Below are 26,406 nucleotides of genomic sequence, written 5' to 3' on the forward strand. Positions count from 1 at the left end.
ACGATCACCCATTATTACCTATGATATTCAGTGTTATTACCGCACCCCACCCATCGCTAGATCCAGTGATTAGTGTACGTACTGTGTGTTATGTGACGGAAACGATGATTGGCTATGTGTTGTGTGAACATAAGTCGGTAATTGTTTCTCATTGAGCTTCGAGATGACAATTCTTTGAGCACAACTTCATGCATTTCTTAATTGTTTATGTCTTTAGAAGAAAACAAGTATTCAAGTGTTATTTTCGAAGCTGGGTTCCTTGGGAACTGTAGGTCAACATGGCGTGTTGCCTCAGCGAAGAGGCGAAAGAGCAAAAAAGGATCAATCAAGAGATCGAAAGGCAACTACGGAAAGACAAACGAGATGCCCGAAGAGAACTAAAATTATTGCTCTTAGGTATGGATACCATTTTTTTCAGAAAAAACTATTTCATTTATATTATGCCTAGTATAATAACGATGACGGCCATAAGCGCCCGGCATTATTTTAAAAATTTGATGATACTTACAAATTCATAAGTTTTAGACTTTAATATTACAGTCTTATGTTCGTAAGACTGAATTGCATGAGAAATATAATAAGTATTTACTATAATTGAGTTTATTATGTTTTCAATTTCTCATACTGAAAAAAAAAATTGGAAGTGTGATTGCGTGTATCGCGACCAAAAAGGATTATTAATTTATCATATAAATAACCTGCAATTTCCTCCATTATAGGTGATTTTTATCGCTATTTAAATCTGCATGCGTTATTTTTTTACATGCATGTAACCTATGTGATAACTTTCTTTGTTCTATGTTTACTTATATAAAAAAGCATCGTCGGTGACTAGCATGTAAGATTTAGATATGATTTACAATATAATTTCTTTTGATTTTGATGCAGAATTTATCTAGTTGAGCATTGTCATTCAATATTTTCGTTACTTTGCCGATTTCTTATGTTAGTTGAAAAATGAATTTGAAGTTTATGAAAAATAATGCGATATTAATTTATTTCATTGTAAGTGATAAATCATTGCAAAAAATTTATCATGAGGAAAATATTAATTTTATACATTCAATTTTCTCTCAGAATATATTTAAAAAAAATTCTCAAATAGCATTTATTCTGCTAACTGGAAAATTAGTTTTCAGCATTAGTGATTTTTAATTTTATATTACTAAAAGTTGATTTAGGGAAGAAATTGCAGATATATTTTAAAAGAAGACTATGTTTTTGTGTGTTTTTATTTTATCTGGCATTTTCTTCAATTTTTAAATTGATAAAAATTGCAGGAAGTAATTAAAATTATTATAAAATCTTAAGAATCAGGAAAAAAGCATTTTATTGAATTTGCATATAAAGGTAGTTTAAAAACTATAATTGCTTTTTATATACTGATATTTTTTTTCTTTTTTTTGCATAAAATTTTTTTAAATGTACATAAAATTCTTGGAAAAATTGTCTCAAAATATTCTTAAATAATTAAAGGTTAAGTTTTGGTGAAGGTTTTTATAATGCTTTAAAAAAATATTCACAATCCCCAGTTCTTTTGATATGTAATTAAATAATACTCTGAAGTAACAATGCTTAAATTATATCTTTATTGTTTATCCTTAAATCATTTTACTAAGTTTGATATTTTGTGACTTAATTTTTATTACTTTACAGATATATATTATAAAATTAACAACATGATTAAAGTAATATGGAATTGAAATGTTTTTTCTCCTTAGCAGACTATTTGATTTAGAATTACCGAACATGATATGTATATGTTGGGAAGTGCATCTTAGAGCGGATTTTTTTTAGGGAAGAGATTTTTAACTAAAAATTTAACAAGACTTTATTTCTTCTACATAACTTCCAAAAATAATGACTATAAAATTAATTTTTACATTAAAGTAAAAAAAGAATTATGTTTTCAATGATATCAATTTCTTTCTATTAATTTTTCTATTTTTAGTTTAAGAAGTATTTTAATAATATTTTACAACAATATATTTCATTACTGAAGTGAAATTTGAATTATTTTTATCGTTGTTTCCAATATTTCATCTTGCCTTTTTTTCTCGTTATTGCTGATAATTAAAATATGACTCGGTTAATTATTTTTTTATTTTTAATAAAATTTTTGAAGTTTTATTGTATTGACAGTTAAAAATTAATTTCTGAATTGGAAATTTATTTATAGATACACCATAATAAATTTTATAATATGAAAGATTTGTGAATATTACTTATAAGCAAAATGAAATGCAATATTATAAAATGCCATATGTATAATTTTGTTTTTGACATTTTCTCTATTTACAATTTTTACTTATCCTCTTAGATTTTTTATTATTATTATCATACTACTGATAAGCAACTTTCTATGATTTACCATTTCCCTAATACCATTTCTCAGATTCCTTGGAAAGTCTGAACAAGTGATAATATGGTAAAAATAGTCATGAAACTTGTGAAACAAACATTTTTTCTCTACATTCTGATAAGAATAGCATAGATTATTTATACTTGAATTTGTTTTTTAAATAATTATTTCTTTAAGTTAAATTACACATGTGCAAATGATGTATATGATTATTTGGACGACATTAGTACATCACTTATCTTATTTCCTGGGTTTAAGAAATAATTGATGTATTTCTTGTGAGTTTAAAATTTTGAATTAAGGATGTGTGTACATTAATGTGTAAAAATACCGCATTGTGAAAAATTATAAACTACCATTAGACATTGAATTATATATAATTTGTTTTGATTCAATATACTTTAAACTAAGTTGCAAGTTTTTTAAAAAAAATTTTGTGTGTTAAAACATTGATACGAATAGTACAGATAAAAATAAAATCTATACAGATTAAGGAATTATTTTGCAATAATAGACATGTGAAGCAGTTGAATACTTTCTTTTTACTCTGTGGAGAAAAGTGTGTAAGAATTGCACAATAAATGAACTACTTATAAGAATCATGTTGTTCCTTTATAATTACAATACAGTAGAATAGGTAGCAAATATCCACAAGTTCCCAGACCTCCTATCTATGTTGTTGTAACAAACTAATGGTATTTGATATATAAACAAAAGTTTCAAATCGGATCTCCATTTATAGGTCAGTCAGTTTGTTCAATCTAATATTTATCTGAATTTTGACTAAAGATATTCTTCATTCGTTACTTGACCAACACTTATGCACAGTTGTATTGTGATTTGATATGTAGTTGTATTCAAATGGATTCAATCACTAGATAACTGCATAGAGGTTGATATTAAAATAGTGCAAATTTTACAACACATTGATAAATTTATATTTTGTTACATTTACTGCTTGCTTACTGTAAGAGTGTGTATCTTTCATATAAAGTTAAAAATTTACCTTAATAGCATAAATATTTTAAGTAACAATTCCAATTGAACTGAAAATTTGGAGCAGCAGTATAGTTAGTGAATGATTTGGTACATGTTTCCTCCCATATTTGAGCTGTAGAAAGAATTCGTAGAATCAATCTTATATTTAAATGTAGACTTTTAGGTAGAATTTAAATCCCCCCCCCCGCCCCTATGTAATCTTCTGTGTAGTTTCATTCTATGTGTAAAGCCTTCTTTGGAACAAGAGATGCAAGACCAATAATCTGTTATAAAATTGCATTGATTTTCCAACAGATACACTAAAAATGCAAATGAGATTTTTCAACAACTCCTCTACATCATGGGTGGTCAACAGTCCATTGAAAAGTACAAATCATTGCTCACTCAAACCATTTTTTGCTTTTATTTATTGTGTAAGCTTATGAAAGTCTAATGGTTTCTAGGAATAGTGTTTGGGTGGGCTGTTCTGCTACCTTTAAACATCAATCCTTTCATGTTAATATTGATATGCGAGTCATTGTACATCATAAATATAAGCAGCAAGATTTTCTCTTAACTTCTGCTAGAAAGTGAAGAAGGTACAGAAACTCGCATTATATGGTTAGTTCAAAGAAGGATAAATTTCAAAATAATCAACTTCTGAGGGATTTAAATTACCTCTATATTCTCTTATTATTTTCTTATATGAATCATTTTTAATATTTTTGGAATAAGTAATCTACTTTTGTAATTTATTTGTATTTATCCAGAGTAAGAATTAATTAAAAACAATTGTGGTAACCTGATATCTATAAATAATGACTCATTGATTGTTTACATTTTAGAATCGATAGCTTCATCTTCTATAATTAGGGTATCCAGAAAGAAATGTTGTTTTTCTACATTAAATTCAAACTGATACATTTTTATTTTTAATAAATAATGTAATCACTCTCGTTATGAACAACTTCTTACTGGCTAGTGAGCAAATGTTCAATGCGGAATCGATAAAAATCTATTGGCTTTTTAGCAAAATATCTGGAGATAGTATTTTGGACATTATCCAAACTTTCACATTTCTTGCCATGTAGAAAATGTAGCATTCAGAATAAGTGGAAATCCGATGGCTCAGTATCGGGTGAGTATAGTGGATTAGTCAATACCTCCTGTCCCAATTTATTAATTTTTTTTTTCTAGGATTCATTGCACAGTGCAGTCTGGCATTATGATGTTCCAGAATAATCTCTTTTCTGTTGATAATCGCTGGGCACTTTTTGATTAGATTGATTTGCTCAATCCAGTTGTTCACAGTAAAGGTCTGCATTCACAGTTTGTTTAGGTTTCAGCACTTTAAAATGAACGACCCCATGAATTCTCTACCAAACACACAAAAGTGCCATTTTGAGAGATAGCCACTGCCAACCAATTTTTCTTCTCTTGTGATCAAGCGATCAAAAAAATCATCTGTGTTATGCCGCTGAAGCAATAAGTTGCTTATGGTGGATTAGTTAGTTTTGTTTTCTTTGGACAGATTATGTAGGGCCTAAACACCTGCACTGCTTAATTTACCAGCCTGCTGCACATGCTCTTGGATGGCTGACCAGGGTTAGTTGAGAGTTTTTTTGACAGTTTCTCGATTGTCTGACATGGATTTGCTTCAACTTCCACCCTTTGATTTATCATTGTCCAAATTTGTTGATATTTCTGTTTGATACTAGTTGAAAAGATTGAAATTACTAGATTTGAATTTAGAAAATCACCTTTGGCATTTATGATTGTTTAATGCATTTGGATAAACAAATATTTTTGGTAGCAACTGCGGTGCTACTAACCTTGTGAAACTCAAAAAACATGCAATATCGTATATGTGCCTTTTCTTGTATTTGGCTTGTTATTTGACAATAAACTGAAGAAAAAAAAGATTTAATTGTTTACAAGTAAACAAGTCACTCTAACCTTAAAATGTCTTTAGCACAACTTTGAAGTACACAATAAGCTGATAAATAACTAATGAATATTGATATGCATAGAAACAATACTACTTTTCTGCCTCCTCATATGATAAAACATAGAATTTTTATGTATGTCTCAGTTGATTGATTAGGTAGCAAAATAGTAGTAATAACAATATTAATAACTGTTCTATTGCCACATATTTTGCTATTTAGATATTAATGATCTGGATCCTAAAATACCTTGTTGCAGTTTTTTCAAAATTTATTTTTTTAATCATTGTTCTTTTTATTGAAAAAAAAAAATGACTTCTATGCTCTGGAATCCTTTAAAATAATGAAATTTTTAGCTTAAGCTTTAAGAATTATATAAGGTTAATCATTGATGAAATTCCTTTCAAATTTGTAGACTGTTTTACTGATTTAAAACATTCATGAAATTTAACAAAATTGACATATTTTGTGATTTTTTTTTTTTTTTTTCATTTGCTTCTACCATTTTGTAGTCATAATCAATGAAGTTCTCATCTTAAAGAACATTCAAAGGCAGCCAAGAAAATTGAACGGATATCTTAAGATATTATATAGGAATATTTTATTCCTCGTAAATTTTGATTAGCTTTTGTTATTAATTAAAATTTAAATTATAGTTTTTAATGTATAAAGTTTTTGCAAATGAATTAATTTTCTAATATTCTTCCATTCTGGAAAAAACATCGCTTACTGTTAAATTTGCTGATTACTGAGGCTGAAAAGTGCCTTGTTGAAAGTTGATCAAAGGATCTAAAATTTCATTGGTTTTTTTTTTACATGGCAAAATAATGTTGTTTACTCTAATTGCTGTGCATATACTCTTTTGAATACCAAGTTCCTACCCTCCCCTTTTTTTCATTCTTTTAAATACATGTTATAAATGGGTGAATAAAAAAAATTTTCAATTCCAGTGAAAATGCTTCAGTGATTTAGTGCTAAAAAAATTTAAACATATGTAGTTATGCAATTCACTCATATTTCATATTAATATGCTTTGTATTCTAACTGTTTATTTATTTAAAAAAAAGAAAGAAAAAGAAAATGATATCTTTATAGTCATTATACAAAGTGAAGTAGGTAGACAAAATAAAGGGAAGTTTTTTCAATTCCTACTATTAATTCACTTTCTCCCTATATATATATATATGTGTATGTTATGATATGATATTTTAAACTCTTAATTTCAATTTAATTAATTTCCAAGATTTTATCTTAATTTAGCCCATAGTAACTTCATTCTAAAATATCCTCTTATCTGTTGATCCAATTCCATTGTCTCTACTTAATTAATTCAAGAGAGCTTTGTAAAATTGCTGAATCGGCTAAAAGCCTAACTTTCCCACACATTGCGGGAAGGGCTAGAAAAATGTCCAATAAGCACATTCTTTTTAAAGCCTCCCTGTGTTTCCCCTGCCTTGTTGGCACATGTAATGATAATCCCTATCAAAATCTGAAAAAAAAAAAAAACTGCTTTAGGCTGATTCTTTACCTTAATTATGTGATGTTCAATGCATTTTTTAACACAATTTAGATGTTTTTAATAAATTATTTAATAAAAGTGAATTGCTTTATAAATGTTGAAAGCTATTTGATTAAGTAAATTAAAAAAAATAAATAAAATGCTGATTTATTTGACTTTAAATAGGCATTTGCATGCTATTTCTCCAAATTCATTTAATATATCTCTGTTTTTCTCTTTCAAATCAAGTACATAATTCTAAATTTTTATAAGATTAGTTGTTCTATTCCAGTTTCCTGATTATATTTTAAATTATTATATTAACGTTTTTTTCTCTTTATATTTCTTTAATTTTTTTTTATTTATTGAATACGAAGCTCTGAATATAAGTTGTTGTAGCTTTTCATGTATGTAGATGCTTGAAATATGCTTCATCTGACTTTTGTTATTCGATTTATACCCATCAAGAATAGATTAGATACTTTTATATTGTGTATAGAAGTAATTATAAATGTATTTGTAAGTTAGAGCTTATTGCTTTTTTGTCTTTTAAATAAGCATAAGTAGATTATCACTAATTCTGTTTGATATATTACAGCTTAATCTCATGTTGTGAATTAGGTGCGGTTTAATTTTTCTTGCTAGTGAATAATATTATTTTTGAGATGCATAAGAGATTTATATTGTCTGGCAGATTCAATAATAGAAACAATAATAGTAAGGTTTACAATTTTGTATTTTCAAGACTCAAGTTTTTCCCACTTCTTTCTTCTTGTTTTTGTTTTCTTTTATTCAAGAATTTCAAAACTGAGATAAAAACATTTGTATTGTTAAGGCTTCTTTTGTCTTTTTAGAATTGTTTACTTTTATTTTTTAGTTATACAAAGTATCCACAAATGAATCACTAAATGAAGAATTCTTATATGAAAAGTAAAACAAATGATTGTTAAGTATTTTATTTAATGATTAAAATTATTATTACTTTTTTTAATGCAAGGGTTTACAATAAGAAAACTGTTTGCAACTCTTCAACCTGAAATTAGCTCGGACAGTATTGCAACATTGCTTTTTTTTTAGGTAACGTCATTTTCCTCATAAAAAAGAGAGAGAAAAAAAAGATAAATTTCTATGGATTTTATATAAGTCTTCTCATGGCAAAGATATGCCAAAAAAAATTAGCCAAGATATGCTAATTTGTTATTGGAAATGTTCGATGCTATTATGATGAAAAAAGTATTAAAAGTATTTTTTATATGTTTTTAATTGTTTTATGATCTGCAGGTTTCTCACCTCTTTGTTCTATCTTAGGAACGGGGGAATCTGGTAAAAGTACATTTATTAAACAGATGCGCATCATCCATGGCTCTGGCTATTCTGATGAAGACAAGAAAGGATTCATCAAACTGGTATATCAAAATGTTTTTATGGCCATGCAAAGCATGATCAAAGCTATGGATATGCTGAAAATACCATACAAAGATCCAGTCAATGTGGTATGTTTTACTTTTTTTTTTAAGTGTTATTTTAAAAATTCATTGTAATTTTCAGAAAACAAGACAATTAAGGAAGAATTAATTAGCTAGGATTTTATTGTGAATCTTATTTTTGCAAAAGTGCTTAACCAGCAAAATGAGCTGTAGTTGTCCTGGTTAAATTTCTCATGTTTAAATATGACTGCTGTATTAATTATATTGAAAACTGTACATTAGGAAAATTAAATTATAATATGAAAAGAATAAAAATTTCTGAACATTCATTAAAAACTAAAATATATTATGAATTTTATAGAAATTTTACCTAGAGTATTTATGTCAATGTGCTTCGATTGCTACTTTTGATTTTTGCTTTGGCAATCAAATTTTAATACAAAAAATTATTTATTATGATTATTTTTATATTTTAGACAAAAAATATATTATTTAAAATATTATTTAGTGTTATTGATTAGTATGCTACACTTATTTCTGTATGAATATGCTATACTTTTAACTTTATTTGTTTATTAAAATCTACATAATGGTGATGTGTACAGTACAGTTTTCTACTTGAATATAAATTGAATAAAAGTATTTTTTTTTTGTAATAAAATTTTTGTTTGAATTTGTGAATGTTATTTAATGCTTATTTTAATTAATTTTTTAATTCAAAGAGAGTAATTAGTACCTAGAGTCATAATCATGCAATTTTTTAACTGTATTAGTGAAATGGAATTTATAAACAGATTCAAATTAATCAAAATTATTCAAAAATTTTCTATTTCATCAAAATAAATTTGATATTTCGAATCTGAAATTTATTCTGTTGAAACCTTAAATAATATTATATACTTTTAGATAATTTAGTTTTTATAAATTATATCTAAAATTAAGTTTTCTGAAAATTTACATATAATTAAAATAGGCATTTGCAAATTTATATAATGTTTTATTTTATAAGACAGTAGTTGTAATGAAATCAATTCACTTGCCATTTTGTGGCATGACAATAATATGTACAATTTAACATTTAACTGTATTTTATTTGTTATAGTACAATAACATGCTCATTTTTCAATACTTATTAATTAACAGTGAAGGATTAATGATTCATTGGCAACAACAAACAACCAAATGAAATGTTTATTAGTTTTTAGAGTTTTGACTATTTTATAGTTAATTAATAAGTACTTACAAATGAATGGTGAGAGATTGATGCTCAGTTAGAAGCACTCTCATAAGGTTGTAATGCCAATTTGGTTTTAGTATATATTTGAGTTTTGGCTCTTTCATCATTAATTAATAAGTACCCATTTTTCTCTTCTAAGTGAAACATTTAATTTCAAAATGACATTGATACAGAATATTTGAATGGCTATTATATGAGCATGAATTGATTGTAAGAGAAAGAGTAAGCAGTAAAGAGAGAGAGTGAGAAAAAAGAAGCGATAAAACTATATCTTGATGATGACTATTTAATATTTTTAATATTGTTCTCTTTCAGGACAATGCTGAGCTTGTCCGATTAGTGGATTATGAGACTGTCACTACTTTTGAAGCTCCATACATCTTAGCCATCAAATCTTTATGGGCTGATTCTGGTATCCAGGAGTGCTATGATCGCAGGAGAGAATACCAACTCACAGATTCTGCTAAATAGTTAGTGCATTGGTTATTGTAAATTTGATTGTAATATACTCACTTATCTAGCACATGAAGTTCTCTATGATTGTGGATGAAATGTTTCTGGATAATTATATTGTTTCTAGAACTTGATGTTTCATATTTCTTGATGCCATTTTGGAGAAATTGCGGTATATGAAATTAGTTGATCTTGTTTATCTGTCAGTCAGATGCAGTTAAATTCTGAAATTAAATTCCCATTTAAAAATGAATTTTATAATGCTATTTCTTTTTTTTTTAACTCGTTGTTTGCCATGCTAATTACATATGGCTTGTCCGTTGGCCAACATGAATTTTTCATTATGCTTTGAATATTTTTGTGAAATATTAATTACATCAGTTAAGTTAATTAGTGTAATTATTTGTAATGCAGTTATTTAACTGAGGTCACTGATGACCTCCATTTTGCTGAAATGTAATCATTTGTTATGTTTGTATGCTCTATATTGCATCATTTTTGTAATGTTGATAATATTAGAAAATTGAAAAAGAATGAAATTTGAATTATGTGTTTCTAGTTATCTTTGCTCTGTTGGTCATTGATGAACTCTATATCATCATGAACAATGCTACAGAGTGGCCGGCCCCATAGCTTTCAACACACACACAAAAAAAAAAACCCTCAGCATTTTTAGATTACATTGCGTATTATCAAATGAAAGTTATCACTTCATAGTATACCAATATAATTTTAAATACTTGCCAATTTATGTGTCTATGGAATTTTAAAAATTCACTTATATGCAATGGGGAATTGTGTAATTTGTGCTGACATGCATAAAACATTTTTCAGCAGATTTTATTGAAATATTTTAATTTCATCAATTATGAAACATGTATATCATGCAAATGTGTTGTCTTCATCATCTTTTTCCATTTCATTGTATATTTGATTGCTTCATCATTGTCAAAAGGGAATTTATTGCTTGCAGAAATCTGTATTTTCATTTTAGCCTGCACCTTTTTCTCATTAAATTAGCACACTATGTTTCTTTTTTTAATTCATAAGCTAGAGTTTTATATTTTAATGCATACTTTCAGTAGTAACTAAAATTATTTTGTTATTGTCTATGAAATGGCTGCTATTTCTGAGATTTTACTGCAGTTTTGTGAAGATGGAAGCAAGGGTGTGAACTTTATCATGCTACTGGATCTTTTTACAGGATAAATTAGAACAGGATTAGGTCGAAAAGGTTTTAAAAGCGAAAGTAATTTCATTAATGATTTTGAATTAGAATGTGAAAAAAAAAATGAAGCAATATGTTATAAAAAATGCTAGTGTAAATAATAAACTAATAATGAGTAAAAATTGAAAATAATAAAAATCAACATATAACAGCGTTAAAATATTTAGAATGTAATTATACTAGGATGAACAATTAGCACCTTGTGGTTCTCATGTCTCTTAAAAATGTCTTTGCTTGGTACTAGCAGTTTTTGAGGTTATCGGAGATTATAAATTGTCAAGTTTTACAAACACGCTAAATAACATCAACACCACCGTGGTGTCGTTGGCCGTTGAGCAACACTTTACATATGACACCACTGGGGTGTTGCCAGACGGCATGGTGTTAAGATGTCACCAGAGTAATTGCAAGATAGTAAATATTCTGCAAACAATAAATATTTTTGGATTTGAGAAATTGGAATGCAATATAAGATTAAATTCTGAATATTAAGAAATATTATTCAAAATCATTCATAATAGTCAAACAATAATATTTATCAGTAGTGATTGTGATCTCGTTTCAAAATTCCAGAAAAACCCATAAAATAGCAAAAACAAACAAAATATAATAAAGAGAGAATAAATTTGAAATGATAAGCCTTTGCCTATTTTGGCAATGATACAAAATGATAAGCCTATTTTGGGATACAAAAATGCATGTTTTAAAACTTTCATTTACAAAACAGAGCATAATTTTTGTTTATCAAAAACTTGAATGGTTTTGATCTTTTCCCTCTTTTTTTTGGTTATTTAATGTTAAGAAAGAAAAATTGCTAGGTTTAACTTAACATTGGGAGAAATCTAGGCTGTAGAAATGTATTTATATTTTTCTTGTAATTGAAAATACAATATTATCTGTAAAATTTGTTAGTTTTATATCTCATTTGAACTTTATATAATTGAAGAATTTTTAATTAATAAGATCTCACTATGATATGCATGTGTTCTAAAAAGCATTTTGAGAAATGTAGTGAGGCTGTATTTCATTAAGCTAGAAATTCTTAAGGGATTTCTAGTTTAATGAAATATAGCCCATATTTATTTTTTTAGTTGCAGAAAACTACAAAATAATATGCTGATTCTAAATAAACAAAATTTAATCACCTATGGCGAATGAAGTTGTTAAGGAACATGTGTTAAAATATATATTTGAAATGTTTTTTTTTCCCTTCCTTTTTAATTCTTTAGACTAAATTCCCAGTTAAATTCATTCAGTACTGACTATTTTTTATGTTTGTAGCAGCCATTAATTATTTGTGCCTTCCAGCTATCTGTCTGATCTGGATCGATTGTCTAGTCCTAATTATTTGCCAACACAACAAGACATTCTTCGAGTCCGAGTTCCAACTACTGGCATCATAGAGTATCCTTTTGATCTGGACTCAATAATATTTAGGTATGGTTCTCAAAAGCTTTTTCTATATTATAGTTTAGTTTTATGATATTTCTGCAGATTGGAGCATGTTTTTGAAGTAAGAATATGATATGTAAAATAGGATAGAGATTGATAAGGTTGTTGTTCAAAATTTTACATTGTTTTTTTTACTAATTGAAAATTTTGCTCATGATTGGAAGCAAAAATTGAATTGGATAATCTGTTTCATTTAGTTAAATATCAACATATGTTTTTTTAAATTCAGTTGCATATGCTTTATTAGGTAAATGTTTATGTTTATTTAGAAAAATGTTTATTCTTTTAGTTTGAATTAGCAATAATTTTTAGCATTTAGTTTGAAACACAATATAAACTGTGTTTTAATATATGAAAATCTTTTTGTTGATTTTCTTGGTCTATATATTGATTTTTTTTTCTATAAATTATTTATATAGTTATAATGGATGTAAAAGTTGAAACTCTTTTCTGAAGCTCATTGCATTTAAAACATAGTTGAAGATATCCAGTTTGATTTCATTTTGGGAAATAAGTAGCTTAATCATTTTTATTTCTTTGGTCATAAGTTTCAGTTATTTACAAGCTGTCATTTTTTGTGTATCAATTTTATGAAAGATGGAATTTCCTTAAGCAACATTTACACTTTTGCTTTCTATTTTGTTTTTAAGTGAATACAATGTTCTTTAAACTATGGAGTTTATTAATCCAACTTTGGATGAATGTTCTGCTAGTCATTCACCAGTAAAAGAATGATTTGCATTACAATTAAGAATTTGTGATGAACATTTTAGTTTCGAAAACACTCCATGTCCAATTGCTATCAAAAATATTGTAGATAAAGAATTTCAAATTTTACTAGATGAAAATTCATGTTAAACTCAAGAAGCGTTTTCATTACAATTAGGATTTGCATGCTATTGGAAAGATACAGAAGGAAAGAAAATAAGTTCTTAATGATACTGTTGGAAGAAAGCAGAAACTGGAGAGTTGATATCTGCATGAATTTACTTTCTTTGTACAGATAATTTTTGACACAAAATCATTACAAGTGATGGAATGGAAAGTGTATTTTGTATGACAGTCCTATATGAAGGAAAGCATGGGTTGATCTAGGTCAATTAATCAACATTGGCTACAAGAATGAATTTTCATGCCAAGAAAGTGTTATTGTGTGTCTGATGAGATTGAAAAGGAGTAATCTATTGCAAGCTTCTTTAACCTCATCATATTGTTCTAGCTGAATGTTACCAAGGCCAGTTGATCAAATTAAATGATGCTTTGGAGGAAAAAGATCATTTTTTGGAACGTGGCAAGTGATATTGAATGACGATATTTGCCTGCATATAGTAAAATGAACTCGGAAACTCATTTTGTTCTTAGACTATGAAGTTGTCCAGTATGTTGTGTATTCTCCAGACTTGGCTCTTTCCAGTTATTACTTATTCAGATCAATGTCTTCATTTTTGAAAGATCAGTGGTTTACAAAAGTTGAAGATGTGCAAAAATAATTCAATGAATGTATTGCTTCGAAGCCAGCAAGTTGTGATAGTGGAGGTATTCATTATCTACCCAATTAATGAGAAGAGATCATGGATGGTAATGGCAAATATTTTAATTATTAATCTTTGTAACAAGTACCTTTTCAATAAAGTTGGATTTAACTGGGGGAAAAAAGCAGAGTTTCTACTTGCACACCTATTACGAATTCTTTTTTATTTAATCTTTTCTGACTTATTAATAAAATCAAGGGAGTTTGCAAAATTGCATTGAATTTTGGGCATGAGCATTATATATTTGTTTTTCTGATGCAAATTTCCTTGTTTAATTCTATTTCAATTTTCAGTAAAAGAATTTTGTTTATTTATTTTATTGAATCAGAACTTTAAACTTCCAATTATTTATGATTTAAGTTTGTAAAAGCAAAAATAATTTGAAATCTTTTTATACAGAATGGTTGATGTTGGAGGACAGAGGTCTGAAAGACGAAAATGGATTCATTGTTTTGAAAATGTTACGTCTATAATCTTCCTAGTTGCGTTAAGTGAATATGACCAAATTCTGTTCGAGTCTGATAATGAGGTATAGTTATGTTTTGTTGTTTGTTATTCATGAATCTATGTTCCAAAACTATAGTTGCATGCCAATTTTTGGAGGGTTTTGTCAGTATTTTAAATATATATATAATCTGCATTTTGCAAAAATGTGGCCTGATTTTAAAACCTTCATCAAGTTGCACATTAAGATAATTTTTTTAATAAAATTTTATTTAATGGTAAATATTTTTTCCTCCAAAAAAAGTTCCTTTAGGGACCCATCAAATTTCTTTTGGAAAGTATGTGCTTCATCTCTGGGAAGAATTTATATTTTTCCTTTGAGGCTTGTGTTTATTTATCCAAGATTTAATTTTAATTTTTGAAATCTCTTTACAGATATTTTATAGTTTTGACTCTATTCTGTTTTTGTGTCATTGTTGACTTTAAATTTGTCTCATTAATGTCCTGGTTTCCATTTAGTCTCCTTAGTCATTATAATATTATTATTTATTATTATTATTATCTTTAGCGTCCTGGTTTTCTTGGAAATGAAGAAAAGACTAATTATTTAGGATTTTCCAATCTTCTTTTTTTATGTACTTACACTCTTCAATTCCCTTGCTCTCATTAACTTATAGTTGATAAGAAAGAAAAAACTGAATTGGATTTGCATACTGAAAATTTAAACATTTAGATAACATTTAATATAGTTCTAAAATTTTCTTTCTAATATAGTTCTAATTTTCATATCTTCTATTTAAAACATGAACTGTCTAGCACACTTAATGGAATTTGGTTCTTATAAATAGTGATAACATTTCTTTAAATTGTTATTAAACCTTTTCTCCTTTCAAAGTTTAATACAATGGAGAAATTGTCATTTTTGTGTTTCTAGTTGATGTTATTTTTAATTTAAAATTCTTGAGTGTTTCAACAATTTTACAATATGATTTCAGTAATTTATCATAAACTCTGTATAAATGCATAGGCTTCTATATTGATATATTATTGACAGAATTTGAAGCTACTTGAGTAGTGAAATTTTTTCTGTCCTTTTAGTTTAATTTTAAAATTATTCTTTACAAATCATGTAACTCTTTTCAAGAAAAGCCCAACAATGGAAACATTGGGTCAATCTGATCTTCTAATAGTGGAGAATTCTGCTGTTTTTATGTTCCCTCTATGAATCTAATCCAAATCACGATTCTGTTATACAAAATTTTTATTGCTGTTGTTCTGGCATCTGTTTTCTATTTAATTTTGATTATACTTACAAATCTGCAAATGTTACTGTGATGGTATTTAGCATGTCTGCCGTGCTAAGTATTTATGTCATTTCGTTAAATTAAGATTTGAGCAATGTTTAATATTGAGATTTAATAAATTGTAATTTTTTTAACAGAAATATGAAAATTAATAGAATATTATTAGTGATAGAGTTTCAAAGAAAGGTAACGTTTTGTTAAAAAGATGATAGTAATGCATGCAATACATTATAAATTACTGTGTTAATTTGAAAATATTTAATGGCAATAAAATAGTTGTTAAACTGAATATAATCAAAAGTATATAGCAAAAATTCTTTCTCAAAAATTGATACATCATCAATATTACATGTATGTCAGTATATCTTCATATGCATTTTATTGAAAAATGCACACAATTGTAAAATAAATAACCTAGATTTCTGGAATTGTATTTTCTTTTTTCAAGTGATGTTAATATCAATGCATGCAATGCTATTTTCAAAGTTTTACTATCAAGCAAGGGATCACAATGATTTTAATTAATTTTGCTTTCATTCAATTTCAGTTCATATGAAGAATTTTGGTATGAAATAGATTAATTCTTAAATTAAAACAGAGGAATGTTATTTGCTATACAAAAAACATAAAATGAAATCATTTTTAAAAAAGTACTTATTTATAGTATTTTGCAGTGATATTCGTATTAAAAATATTTTTATTACTCATTTATTGTGATTAAACTGTTACCAAAATGCTTTAAAAGGTCAACTCATTTCCCATGATATTGAAGATTAGAGCTGTTAATTTGGTGTATGTATATAATATATAATATTCCTCCACTTTGGCTGAAATTTTAAGTAGTTATGTATTTGGTTTCAATTTAAAACATATCTTTGTTTATATATATATAAAATATATAAAACCACTCTAAAGTAAGAAAAAGTTTGAAAACGAAACTAAATTTTAATTAAACAAAGTATGGTTTGGGATTAATCCTTTGGCTTAAATAAAAAATAGAACTTTACTTGCATATTGGATCACTCAATAGATGGCGCTGGGTGCCTACCTCTGTTCACATAATTTACCGTTAACTTTTTTAAAAACAGGAAATCACAATCGATTGTTTAAAGTTTCCTTGACTGTTGGATGGTATGTTCTGGCTTTTTCGTTTTTAATTTTAATTTTAATGCTGTTTTTGTTTTTATTGTTATTGTTTTTATTGTATTTTTACTTTGTTGTGGTTCTTTTTTTCTAATTTGTTATTTTGTATTTCCTTTCTGTTAAAATGGTATATCTCTTGAGCATAATTTCAGGGGATTTTCGGGTCACGAGGAATCATTATTAGACAAAGTCTGTATGTCCTCACAGAAAAAATCCCTTTATTTGAATCCCTGCCTGAGGGTGACCCTTGAAAAAGTCTTCAGGCCGGATTCTTTTTTTAATATTTTTTTAATAATTTTTTGGTTTAATTTTTATTTGATTTTTGTTTTTCCTATTAACTTGATTCTAATACGTTTGTAATATATATATATATCCTGTAGAAATGTAAATAAACTCATCATTAATTTTTTTCTTCTAAGTATTAAAAATTAGTTACTGTTTTGTATATAGTGTTTTGCTGTTACGAGCTTCTTTTTTTTAATGTCTATTTAAGTTATTTTTTCAAAAAAAAAAAAAAAAAAAAAAAAACTCAGTTATTTTCCTTTTAAGTGCTCTATTTAATATGCTTTTAATAATTCATTAATATATAGTTCCTATTTTCTTAAATTCTAAGTTTTTTTTTGTTACATTCTTATTGTCATTTACTGTCTCATTTAAGTAAAAAAAATATTGCTAATAATTAAATCTTCCATTTTTTTTATCTAAATTTTTTTCATTATTAAATACTGATGAGTGGAACTAATTACTTTTATGAAATAGCATTGCCATTATATAGACTTTGATTTATGAAATTATGTGTGTTTGTTGAAAGAGAGCATGGATGATATTAATATGCAGGAATTTTTAATTGAATTTTATTGTGCATCTTCAATGCTTATTGTTCTGTGTATCTTTTGTAATTTGTCTTGATGTGTATGTGTTATAGAATCGAATGGAAGAAAGTAAAGCTCTGTTTAAAACGATTATCACATATCCATGGTTCCAGAATTCTTCAGTTATATTATTTCTTAATAAGAAAGATTTACTAGAAGAGAAGATCATGTATTCACATTTAGTAGACTATTTCCCTGAATATGATGGTAAGTAAATGAATTTTACCATTCTTATTGTCTTCTTTTTTTTGAGTATATATAAATAAATTTTAATATAAATAAGAAAATTTTTATTTTTGTTAATTGCTTTCTGAAATTGTTGATAGAAATTTAATTTTAGATAGACAAATGTATAATTTTGCAATGTATGTTTTTCTTGAAAGTTCTTTCTAATTATTGATTGCATGGTTGTTTATTATGATTAAATTTATTGTATAATCTTAGTTCATTTATTAAAAAAAAATGATTTTAAACCAGACTGGTATTGTATTCAGGGTGCATAGTGTCATTAAAAATCCTTAAAAGCTGCTTATATTTAATGGCCCTTATATAAGGGGCTTTAAAAAATCATCCAGGTGTTTATACTTTCTTTTGTGATGGGAAAAACATTTCACCACTCTAGATCTCCCCAATTATATGTTGTATTTTTTGTGTGTATGTGGTTTTAGATCTTTCAGTAATTAAAGGATTTAATGAATCCATAGGTCAATGGCAAAGGTTTTACCTCAGTTAAGGAAATTATTGATAGAATGGGAAAATATATACTTTTAATTTATTTGAATCTCCCTTCATTTACTTTAAATATGGGGAATTTGTTCCTTTCATTTACATGACTCTTTTTCCATCTGCTCGGTTGATTTTGTACCTACATAAATGTTTGATATATATATAATATTTGTGGAAAGCAAATTTTACAGGGTGCATAGCATCATGATAAGTCCTTAAAAGTACTTAAATTTGAAAACCATTTTTAAGCACTTTAAAAGTGCTTAATTTTGGGAAAAAAAGTCCTTAAAAGTGCTTAATTTTCTCGAAGTGCAAAGATATTCCTTTATGTTTTTGTGTTCTCTGAATACGATAAATCAAAAACAGTCATGAATCTTTGTTTACTGGATATATAAAAAGGGAAAACCAATGAAAGGGAAGCATTCAGTGAAGGAATATAGGAGTTTCAACCCATGTTAGGATAATTCTTAATGAACTTTTTTTTTCATTCCTTTTTTCAAGATTGGGCACTGGTGTATATTGAAATATTGGAATGGTTATTCTGAAAGAGCGAAATACAAAATAATGTGAACTGGTTGAAACTCGAAAAATGTTTGTACTTCTTTTACATTTAGTGTTCTAAATAGAAGATAATTTATTTTAATTATGCCTGGTAACTGTGTTCAACTCTTCATGTGTTCTTAAAGACTGTACAGATTAGCTCTGATCAAAAATAGCTCCAATAGAAAAATAAGAATGCAGTATGATGTGCAAAAGAAATAGATGAATCAGAGATATGAGAAGTTGTTCTAAAAAAGCACATGAAAGATATTTGTTATTTAGCTTTTATTCTTATTGCCGTGAAACACTTTCACATTCGATCATCATTCTTAATATATTATTTTGAGCGATCTTTTGAATGACTACGAAAGGGAATTTACTGTACGATTATTTATTGCAACTGTAATTATTTTAGTTGACAGAGTAAAAGCCAGTGAGATGAAATTTTAATTTGAAGACATAAGTTTTCAATCATTTCTTTTGTGGTGTACTTTTTTAAATGTCCCCACTCCTTTGAAAATTATCGTTTTTTTTTTAAACCAATATTGTCAAATGTTAGCAGAGTTTTTTAGAAATAAAAACTAAGTCTGATATTTAAAAAAGAAAATGAAATAAAGTTTTAGGAAACCTTTATGATTTAGATATCATTTCTTAAAACTCTTTTCTTTTTGTAACTTTTACACTATTTTTTTCTCCAGTGAAATATTTCTTTCTCAGTATATATAGATTTGCCTGACTAATACAGAGCATCACTGAAATAATGGACGTGAAATTTAGCAGGGAATTACTTTTTGGATATTAGAGGCTCACTAAGGATGGATTTTGCAAAATTTTAATAAGAAATTCAATTAAAAAATTTTAATGGATTTCATCCGCTTTTAAAGCTTTAGAAAAATACTAGCCACTCACATTCCATCAATGAATTTTTACCACTCTCCTTTGTAAACTCATTTTTTAGATCGAAAGAATCAAATTCATAGTAGGATATGTTCGGAATTCAGTTCCGATAAATAAACATGATGCAAAAATCCCTTAGTGAACACAAAGCGGAAAGTATCTCATACTGCAGCTGTAAGTTATCTTCCACAGAAAATGAATGCTACCTATTTTTCCTTGAATATATTCAGCAACCCACAAATACTATACACTGTAGAAGTTAAAGAACTGTCACGGAAAGCTAATAAAACAAAGGATTTTTCACTCGTAGTGAAGTGCAACAACATTCAGGGGGGGGGGGGCTTTTATAAGATGTAGAATCTGAAATTGTCAATGAGAATGTTTTTTTTAAATTGTAAAAATAGCTGTAATAATGTTTCTCTATTTACCTCCCTAACTAACTGTAATAATAGTGTTCTTGTTTCTATGCTTATTATTTCTATGTATATAAATATTTATATGAATAGAAAATGTCTTAAATAATCAATTTTTTAAATAAAAATAATGTTTAAATAAAAACTATATATATTAATTTATCAATCCTAAATAATAGTCAGATTTTTGTCATTTTAATGCTGAAATTTGAGTTGAGTATTTTAAGAATTAGATTAGGGAAATTCAGTTACTTTCTATACGTAAATTTTTTAAAATTATACACATAAAAAATGAAAATTATTGAAACGTAGAAGTTATTTAATTTTTCTGATTTTTTAAAAAAACATTTTAAGTTTAAAATTATTCTGATGAAAATCAGTCAGCATTATCTAGTGTTAATAAATTAAGTTTTCGGAACTAAAACGTTATTGATTATCATTTTTTTTTATATAATTAGCATATTTTTTTTTCGCTCCATGTCTTGTGAAAATAATTTTGTAAACACGTTTTTGTAGAATTTACAAATGATTTGATCTTTAATGCTTGTAACATACATAGATTCTATTCAATTTGCTCTTAATTAAAATTTTCAGAGTTTCTTTGTATTAATTTTTACTAAAGATAATGTTGCCAATTTAAATCAGATGAGGCTGAATTCAACATCTAAACATCCATTAAAATTTCAGAAGTTGTTTTTTAATCAAAGATTAAAATTTAAAATTTTTTTAAAAATAGATATTTTTCTATAAAAACTATAATTTATTATAAGACAAAAAAAAAAATCTTATGAGTAGAAAATTTCTTGAGTTTATGTATTTATGCATCTATGAAAGTGCTTAATTTTTTTCACTAAGGTGCTTAAAAGTATTTAATTCTTGCATTCATTTCACACTACACACCCTGTTTTATAAACAACTTATCATAGAAGTAGTAAATTTTCTTTGGATTTGTAAATAATGTGGACATTAGGAATTTGAGTTGGAGGTGAGGAATGGATTTCTTAGGTTCATGTCTTACTTTTTTGTAGCTTGAGTAGATTATTTCTAGCTGTTATCAATCTACTCTGCGAGAAAAGTAGATAAACTTGTACTATTGTGAATGAAAATTTAGAACTAAATAGAATATTAATATCCTAATTATAAATTAATGTTTCAATTTTTTTTAAATTAATTTTTCTGGAGATTAAATGGTTTTATTGTCTTTCTGATTTAGTTTTTTTTATGGTTTTAATATGCTTTTGGAAAATTGAAAAATCTCCACGTTTGCTGGAATGTGCTTTCTTATTTAAATTTTGTCATTCATAAGATCGATGATTTTTTTATGTAATAATTTTTCAATATATATAATATCTCATGCATTTTTTGTATAACTTCTTTTTTTTAATTTTATTGTTCAATTAATCATACTTATTTTTCTTGGTATTTGTTTGGCACAATTCATTATTTTGTGCATTCAAATCTGTATCACATCTGCTGGAAAAATGATTAATAAGTCATACTATCTTTTAATACTTAATAGATCCATGTAGCGTGACTTTTTTTAATAATTAGTAGAAACAAAGTATTTAAAATATGTATGTTTGTGTGAATATTGTTAAAATCAGTGCAAATGATTACTCATTGTTAATCATTCTGTGCCAAAAGAATTTCCTTTGCAATTGTAGTTATTTTAAAATGTTTTTCACTTTAATTTAGGCAAAGTAATGTTTTCTCTCTCTCTCTCTCTTTTTTTTTTTTTTTTTGGAAATGTAACTATGACAACTTTTATATAAATTTAACTCTTAAAACTGTGTGTTCTTGTTCCACTGCAATTCAAATCTTACTGTTGCCCAGACATTTACCTGAGTAAATGTTTTATTCATTAAAAATTCAAAAAAATGTCGAAGCAAAACATTATATAAATTGATTCAAGAAAACTTTTTTGACATTTCTTGATTTAAACTGAGTTATACTATATATATATATATATATAATATAGTGTAACTCAGTGTTTTCTGTAACACAGTTCTAGTGTGTTTTATATAATATAAAACACATATTTTTGAAGTAGAGTCATGGCCAAAGAGAGAAGACACTTTTGTAATTTTAAAACTTCGTTTTATTCTGGGAGGCATAATTTTTATAGAAGCAAGAAGCAACAAGGTACATCTACATCACAACACAAAAGAGAAAAGAGCAAACGAAATATTTATCCCCATAATTATATGTTGTGAAATTCTGATAAGGATTTCTTTACATGCATCGATTTTGGTAAGGGAATTATAGGGATCTTTTGAAAGATATTGTTCAGATCAACAAATATTTATCCATTCCCTCGAAATGTGGGAATTTGTCAGCAACTTTACAGAGTTTGTTGCATTAATTAATAAAAAAGGTGGAATTGAATCTGGAAAGAAGAGAACATTTCAGAGTGAAGTTAATATGGGCTAAACTGAGATAAAAATTAGGAAATTAATTAGGATTTAATTTAGATTTAGAAGATATCATTATATATATGCGTGCATGCATGTTAAACTCTTAATAAAAAATCAATAAAAATTATACATCCTCCATATTTGAGAGAAAAAATTAATTAAAATAAGTTACAATTTTAGATAATGTAATTTTTTTGCATTATGTGTGCATAAAGTGAGTTGTATAACAGCTTATTTCAATTAAAAATTCAATTTCTGTGTCTGATATTTATAGTTTTTATCATCAGGTTTCAATTTTACTTGATAAGGCAATTTTTTTCTGTCATCTTATAATTTTGGATGAATGTCTTTATGTGGAAATTTATTTGATTTATGAAATACTGTGGATTTTATGATTTTCCTTAGAAAAATATTAAAATCAAATAACTGACTTGTTCATTAATCAATTTCTCTTAGATGTAATTTTTGTTAACATTTTACTTTCATTCAAATAATCTTTCTGAAAATTAAACATCTGGTGATAAACTTTTTATTTGTGGATTGAAATATTTATACATTATGCTTAAAGTACAACTCTTTTTAGCAGAAATTATAAATACAAGACTAATGAATGCAGCGAATGAATAAAAGACGAGATTTAATTAATTTTATTTTGTATTCATTTTGTTTGCATTAAAAAATTTATTTACCAATTTGTGAAAGCTTCTGTTTATTTTCAAGAAATGACTGATTTATGAGGATGGGATTCCTCAGTGGATTTGCGGTTTTCTTTTCTTTTTTTTTTTTTTAACTCCACATTGTTTTCTGCTTTTATAACATTTTTTTTTCCCTACAATTTATTATATGGTAGAAATTTTCTTCTGCAGTCCTTCTCTTGCTGTACATCCCCGCACACTCTATATGAAAAAGCTGTCAAATTGGAGAAAAATGTACATAAGAAAACATGAGATCCCAGGCCTTAAAAATTTTTACAACTGAATCTTGTAAAGCACCTATGTGACTGATGCTTGAAAGCAGAATATGAATCATGTCAATAAAAGACCTGTAAAAAACAAATAAATAAAAAGCCTTTGATGTGTCCCAGATATGTCACAAAAGTTTCATTGACCATTAATCCTTTCAGGGCATACGCAAGAGGAATCGTTCCATAGGATGGGGATTTTGTGTTGTTAAGATTAACTTTGAAAAAAAAAAAAAAAACCTCAAAAATAAAGTCTTGACATCATTATTTTTGCTACCTTTTTAGATTATTAGTTCTTTCATAATACCAGCACATTCTTCATCTGACGAATTGCATTTTCTTTCCATATAAACTGAAACCAAAGCTTTCTGTAATAAAAAGAGAAAAGTGTGAAATGTATCCTTAAGATATGCAAAGGTTACAATAAAGTACTGACTTTCGCCTCATATTTGTTATCTTTTAAATAAATATATTTAAATTTGCCCAGACGATATGGTTCTGATAATTACTTTGTTAAAATTATACAGTATTGATTTCTAACTTCTTTAAATATTTTGAAATGGATATAAAAATAACTGGGTTGTAGTTTTGATAATTTTTCTCTGCATTGACTATTTAATTCATACTTTTTGTATGTTTTTCCTTCGTGCATTGTTTCATATCGCATTTTTAGATTTCCTTCCCCCCTTCCCCCTCAATTTAACTATTTAATTCTTTTTTTATTTAGAGTAATTTAGAAATTTATGCTTCAACTTTTTTTAGAAGCATTTATATGATTTGTAAGTTGTTTCCCAATTTCTCTGCAGGACCAAAGAAAGATGCAATTCATGCCAGAGAATTTATCCTAAAAATGTTTGTTGATTTAAATCCTGACAGTGAGAAAATAATTTATTCACACTTTACATGTGCTACAGGTAAATATGTTTTGAATGCTTTTTCTTTTTTTCTAAATAAAGAAACGTTTTTTTTTTTGTTTGTTTGTTATAGATTTGAATTTAAAAAGGGGGTTCTTAACCGTTCCAGTGAGATTTAATAATGAACAATTGTGCATGAAATAACCATTTAATTTTTAATGGAAAAACTTCGTTCATTTTATAATTCTTACATATTGTTAATTAAAATTATTGATATGGATATAATTATAATTCGTAAGCTCGTATTCAACACTTTTTCAAAAAGCACTAACAACTTTAGTATCTAGTTTTATGGTTCGTTACGGTGTTTATTTCGCAGCATGTTTTTCCTTTAGTAAAACGGATGTTTACGTTAAATGTTTATATGAAAGAAGCCCACTGACTAATAACTATTTGGCCGTAAATTGTACCAAGACAATTTAACAGTAAACAATATGTTATAGTGGTCTATGATATCAACATAGGTAATAAAAGTGCTGCTGGATTCAGTATATTAAGAATTTTAAACCAAATTTATCATCATATTCAACAGTAACTTTAGTCGCATGACAAGTATAGCTCATCATTGTGCTTTATGGTATGAAAAACCAATGATGAGCTATACTCGTATCATTTTACCAGAAAGGGTTAATTATGATTTCCAGATAAAGTATTTTTATAAAAAGTCGGGACTTTTTTTTTTTTATTATTCATAGATTTTTTTATTTAAATATATATATATTAAATGTCATTTTTCTTTTTCATCTAGACACTGAAAATATTAGGTTTGTGTTCGCTGCTGTGAAAGACACCATCCTGCAGCTCAACTTGAAGGAGTACAATCTGGTGTAAACCTCCATCTCAGTTTGTCATCCCAGTGGCTTAAACTCTTGCTGCCTGCAAGCAGAGGACTCCTCAAATTTCCTTTTTCTCCTTTTTTTATTCAAGAAAAAGAGAAAAACAAACAAACATCAACCACTCACTTCTGTGTCATTGGTGCAGTATGTTGCACATGCACTTGTATAACTTCAGTTAAATTTTTTTTTTCACACTGCACAGTATTTTCTATCTCGGAAACGATGGGCCATCACAGAATTTAAAAAAAGTGATGGCTGCTGTTTGAAAGGGGAAAAAAATGGAAACATGCATCATTGTTAGCATTAACTTTTTAACAGTCATTGAGTGTACATTTTTTCACATCTTTGTGCTTTACATTGCAAACAAATAATAAATAAATAAAGAGTCTTGCGAATTGTGAATGCATTTGGCACACCGAATGGTGCCAAATTTAAATTTGGTCTAGTTTACATGCTCTAGTGAGTGCTAACTGATAGATGTGTTTGTTTATATATGTATATTTGGAAGTGTTATGAAATTACTGTAATTAAAAGGGTATTGTGTCAGAGTGCCACAGACTGTCAATGGCACTTGGATTTTGTATGGGAGATAGTCATGTGTGGATGGAAGTCTATATGCACATGTACATATGTTAATGATGTGCAAGCCAAAGAACTGTGTGGAAGAAAGTTGTTGGTGATTTTTCCTTTGAAGCCTTGCTTGAAAATTTTCTTCTTTAAGCCAGTTTCTGAAGCTTGGTGGAGAGACCAATTGGTCTCTGGTGTTGGCCATCCTTTTTTTTTTTTTTTCTTTTAAATTTACTGCTTTTTGAGCTTTTTTTTTTTTTTT

The 26,406-nt window shown here is 27.0% G+C and overlaps 1 protein-coding gene across 1 annotated transcript; it reads left to right on the forward strand.

Annotated features, from left to right (window-relative positions):
* LOC129957353 (guanine nucleotide-binding protein G(q) subunit alpha) lies at window positions 1-26,406 on the forward strand. The gene is made up of 8 exons (XM_056069638.1): window positions 1-396; window positions 8,093-8,277; window positions 9,764-9,918; window positions 12,438-12,566; window positions 14,513-14,642; window positions 17,930-18,083; window positions 24,634-24,741; window positions 25,490-26,406. Exons 1-8 carry the CDS (start codon window positions 279-281, stop codon window positions 25,570-25,572), a joined length of 1,062 nt encoding a protein of 353 aa, XP_055925613.1. The 5' UTR covers window positions 1-278; the 3' UTR covers window positions 25,573-26,406.

This window comes from Argiope bruennichi, chromosome 11, assembly GCF_947563725.1.
Source record: "Argiope bruennichi chromosome 11, qqArgBrue1.1, whole genome shotgun sequence".
Classification (NCBI taxonomy): Eukaryota; Metazoa; Arthropoda; class Arachnida; order Araneae; family Araneidae; genus Argiope; species Argiope bruennichi.

Coding starts and splice junctions, on each gene's coding strand:
- LOC129957353 (XM_056069638.1), top strand. CDS start 279: ATGGCGTGTTGCCTCAGCGAAGAGGCGAAAGAGCAAAAAAGGATCAAT. Junction 8,278..9,763: donor ACAAAGATCCAGTCAATGTG/GTATGTTTTACT, acceptor GTTCTCTTTCAG/GACAATGCTGAGCTTGTCCG. Junction 18,084..24,633: donor CTATTTCCCTGAATATGATG/GTAAGTAAATGA, acceptor ATTTCTCTGCAG/GACCAAAGAAAGATGCAATT.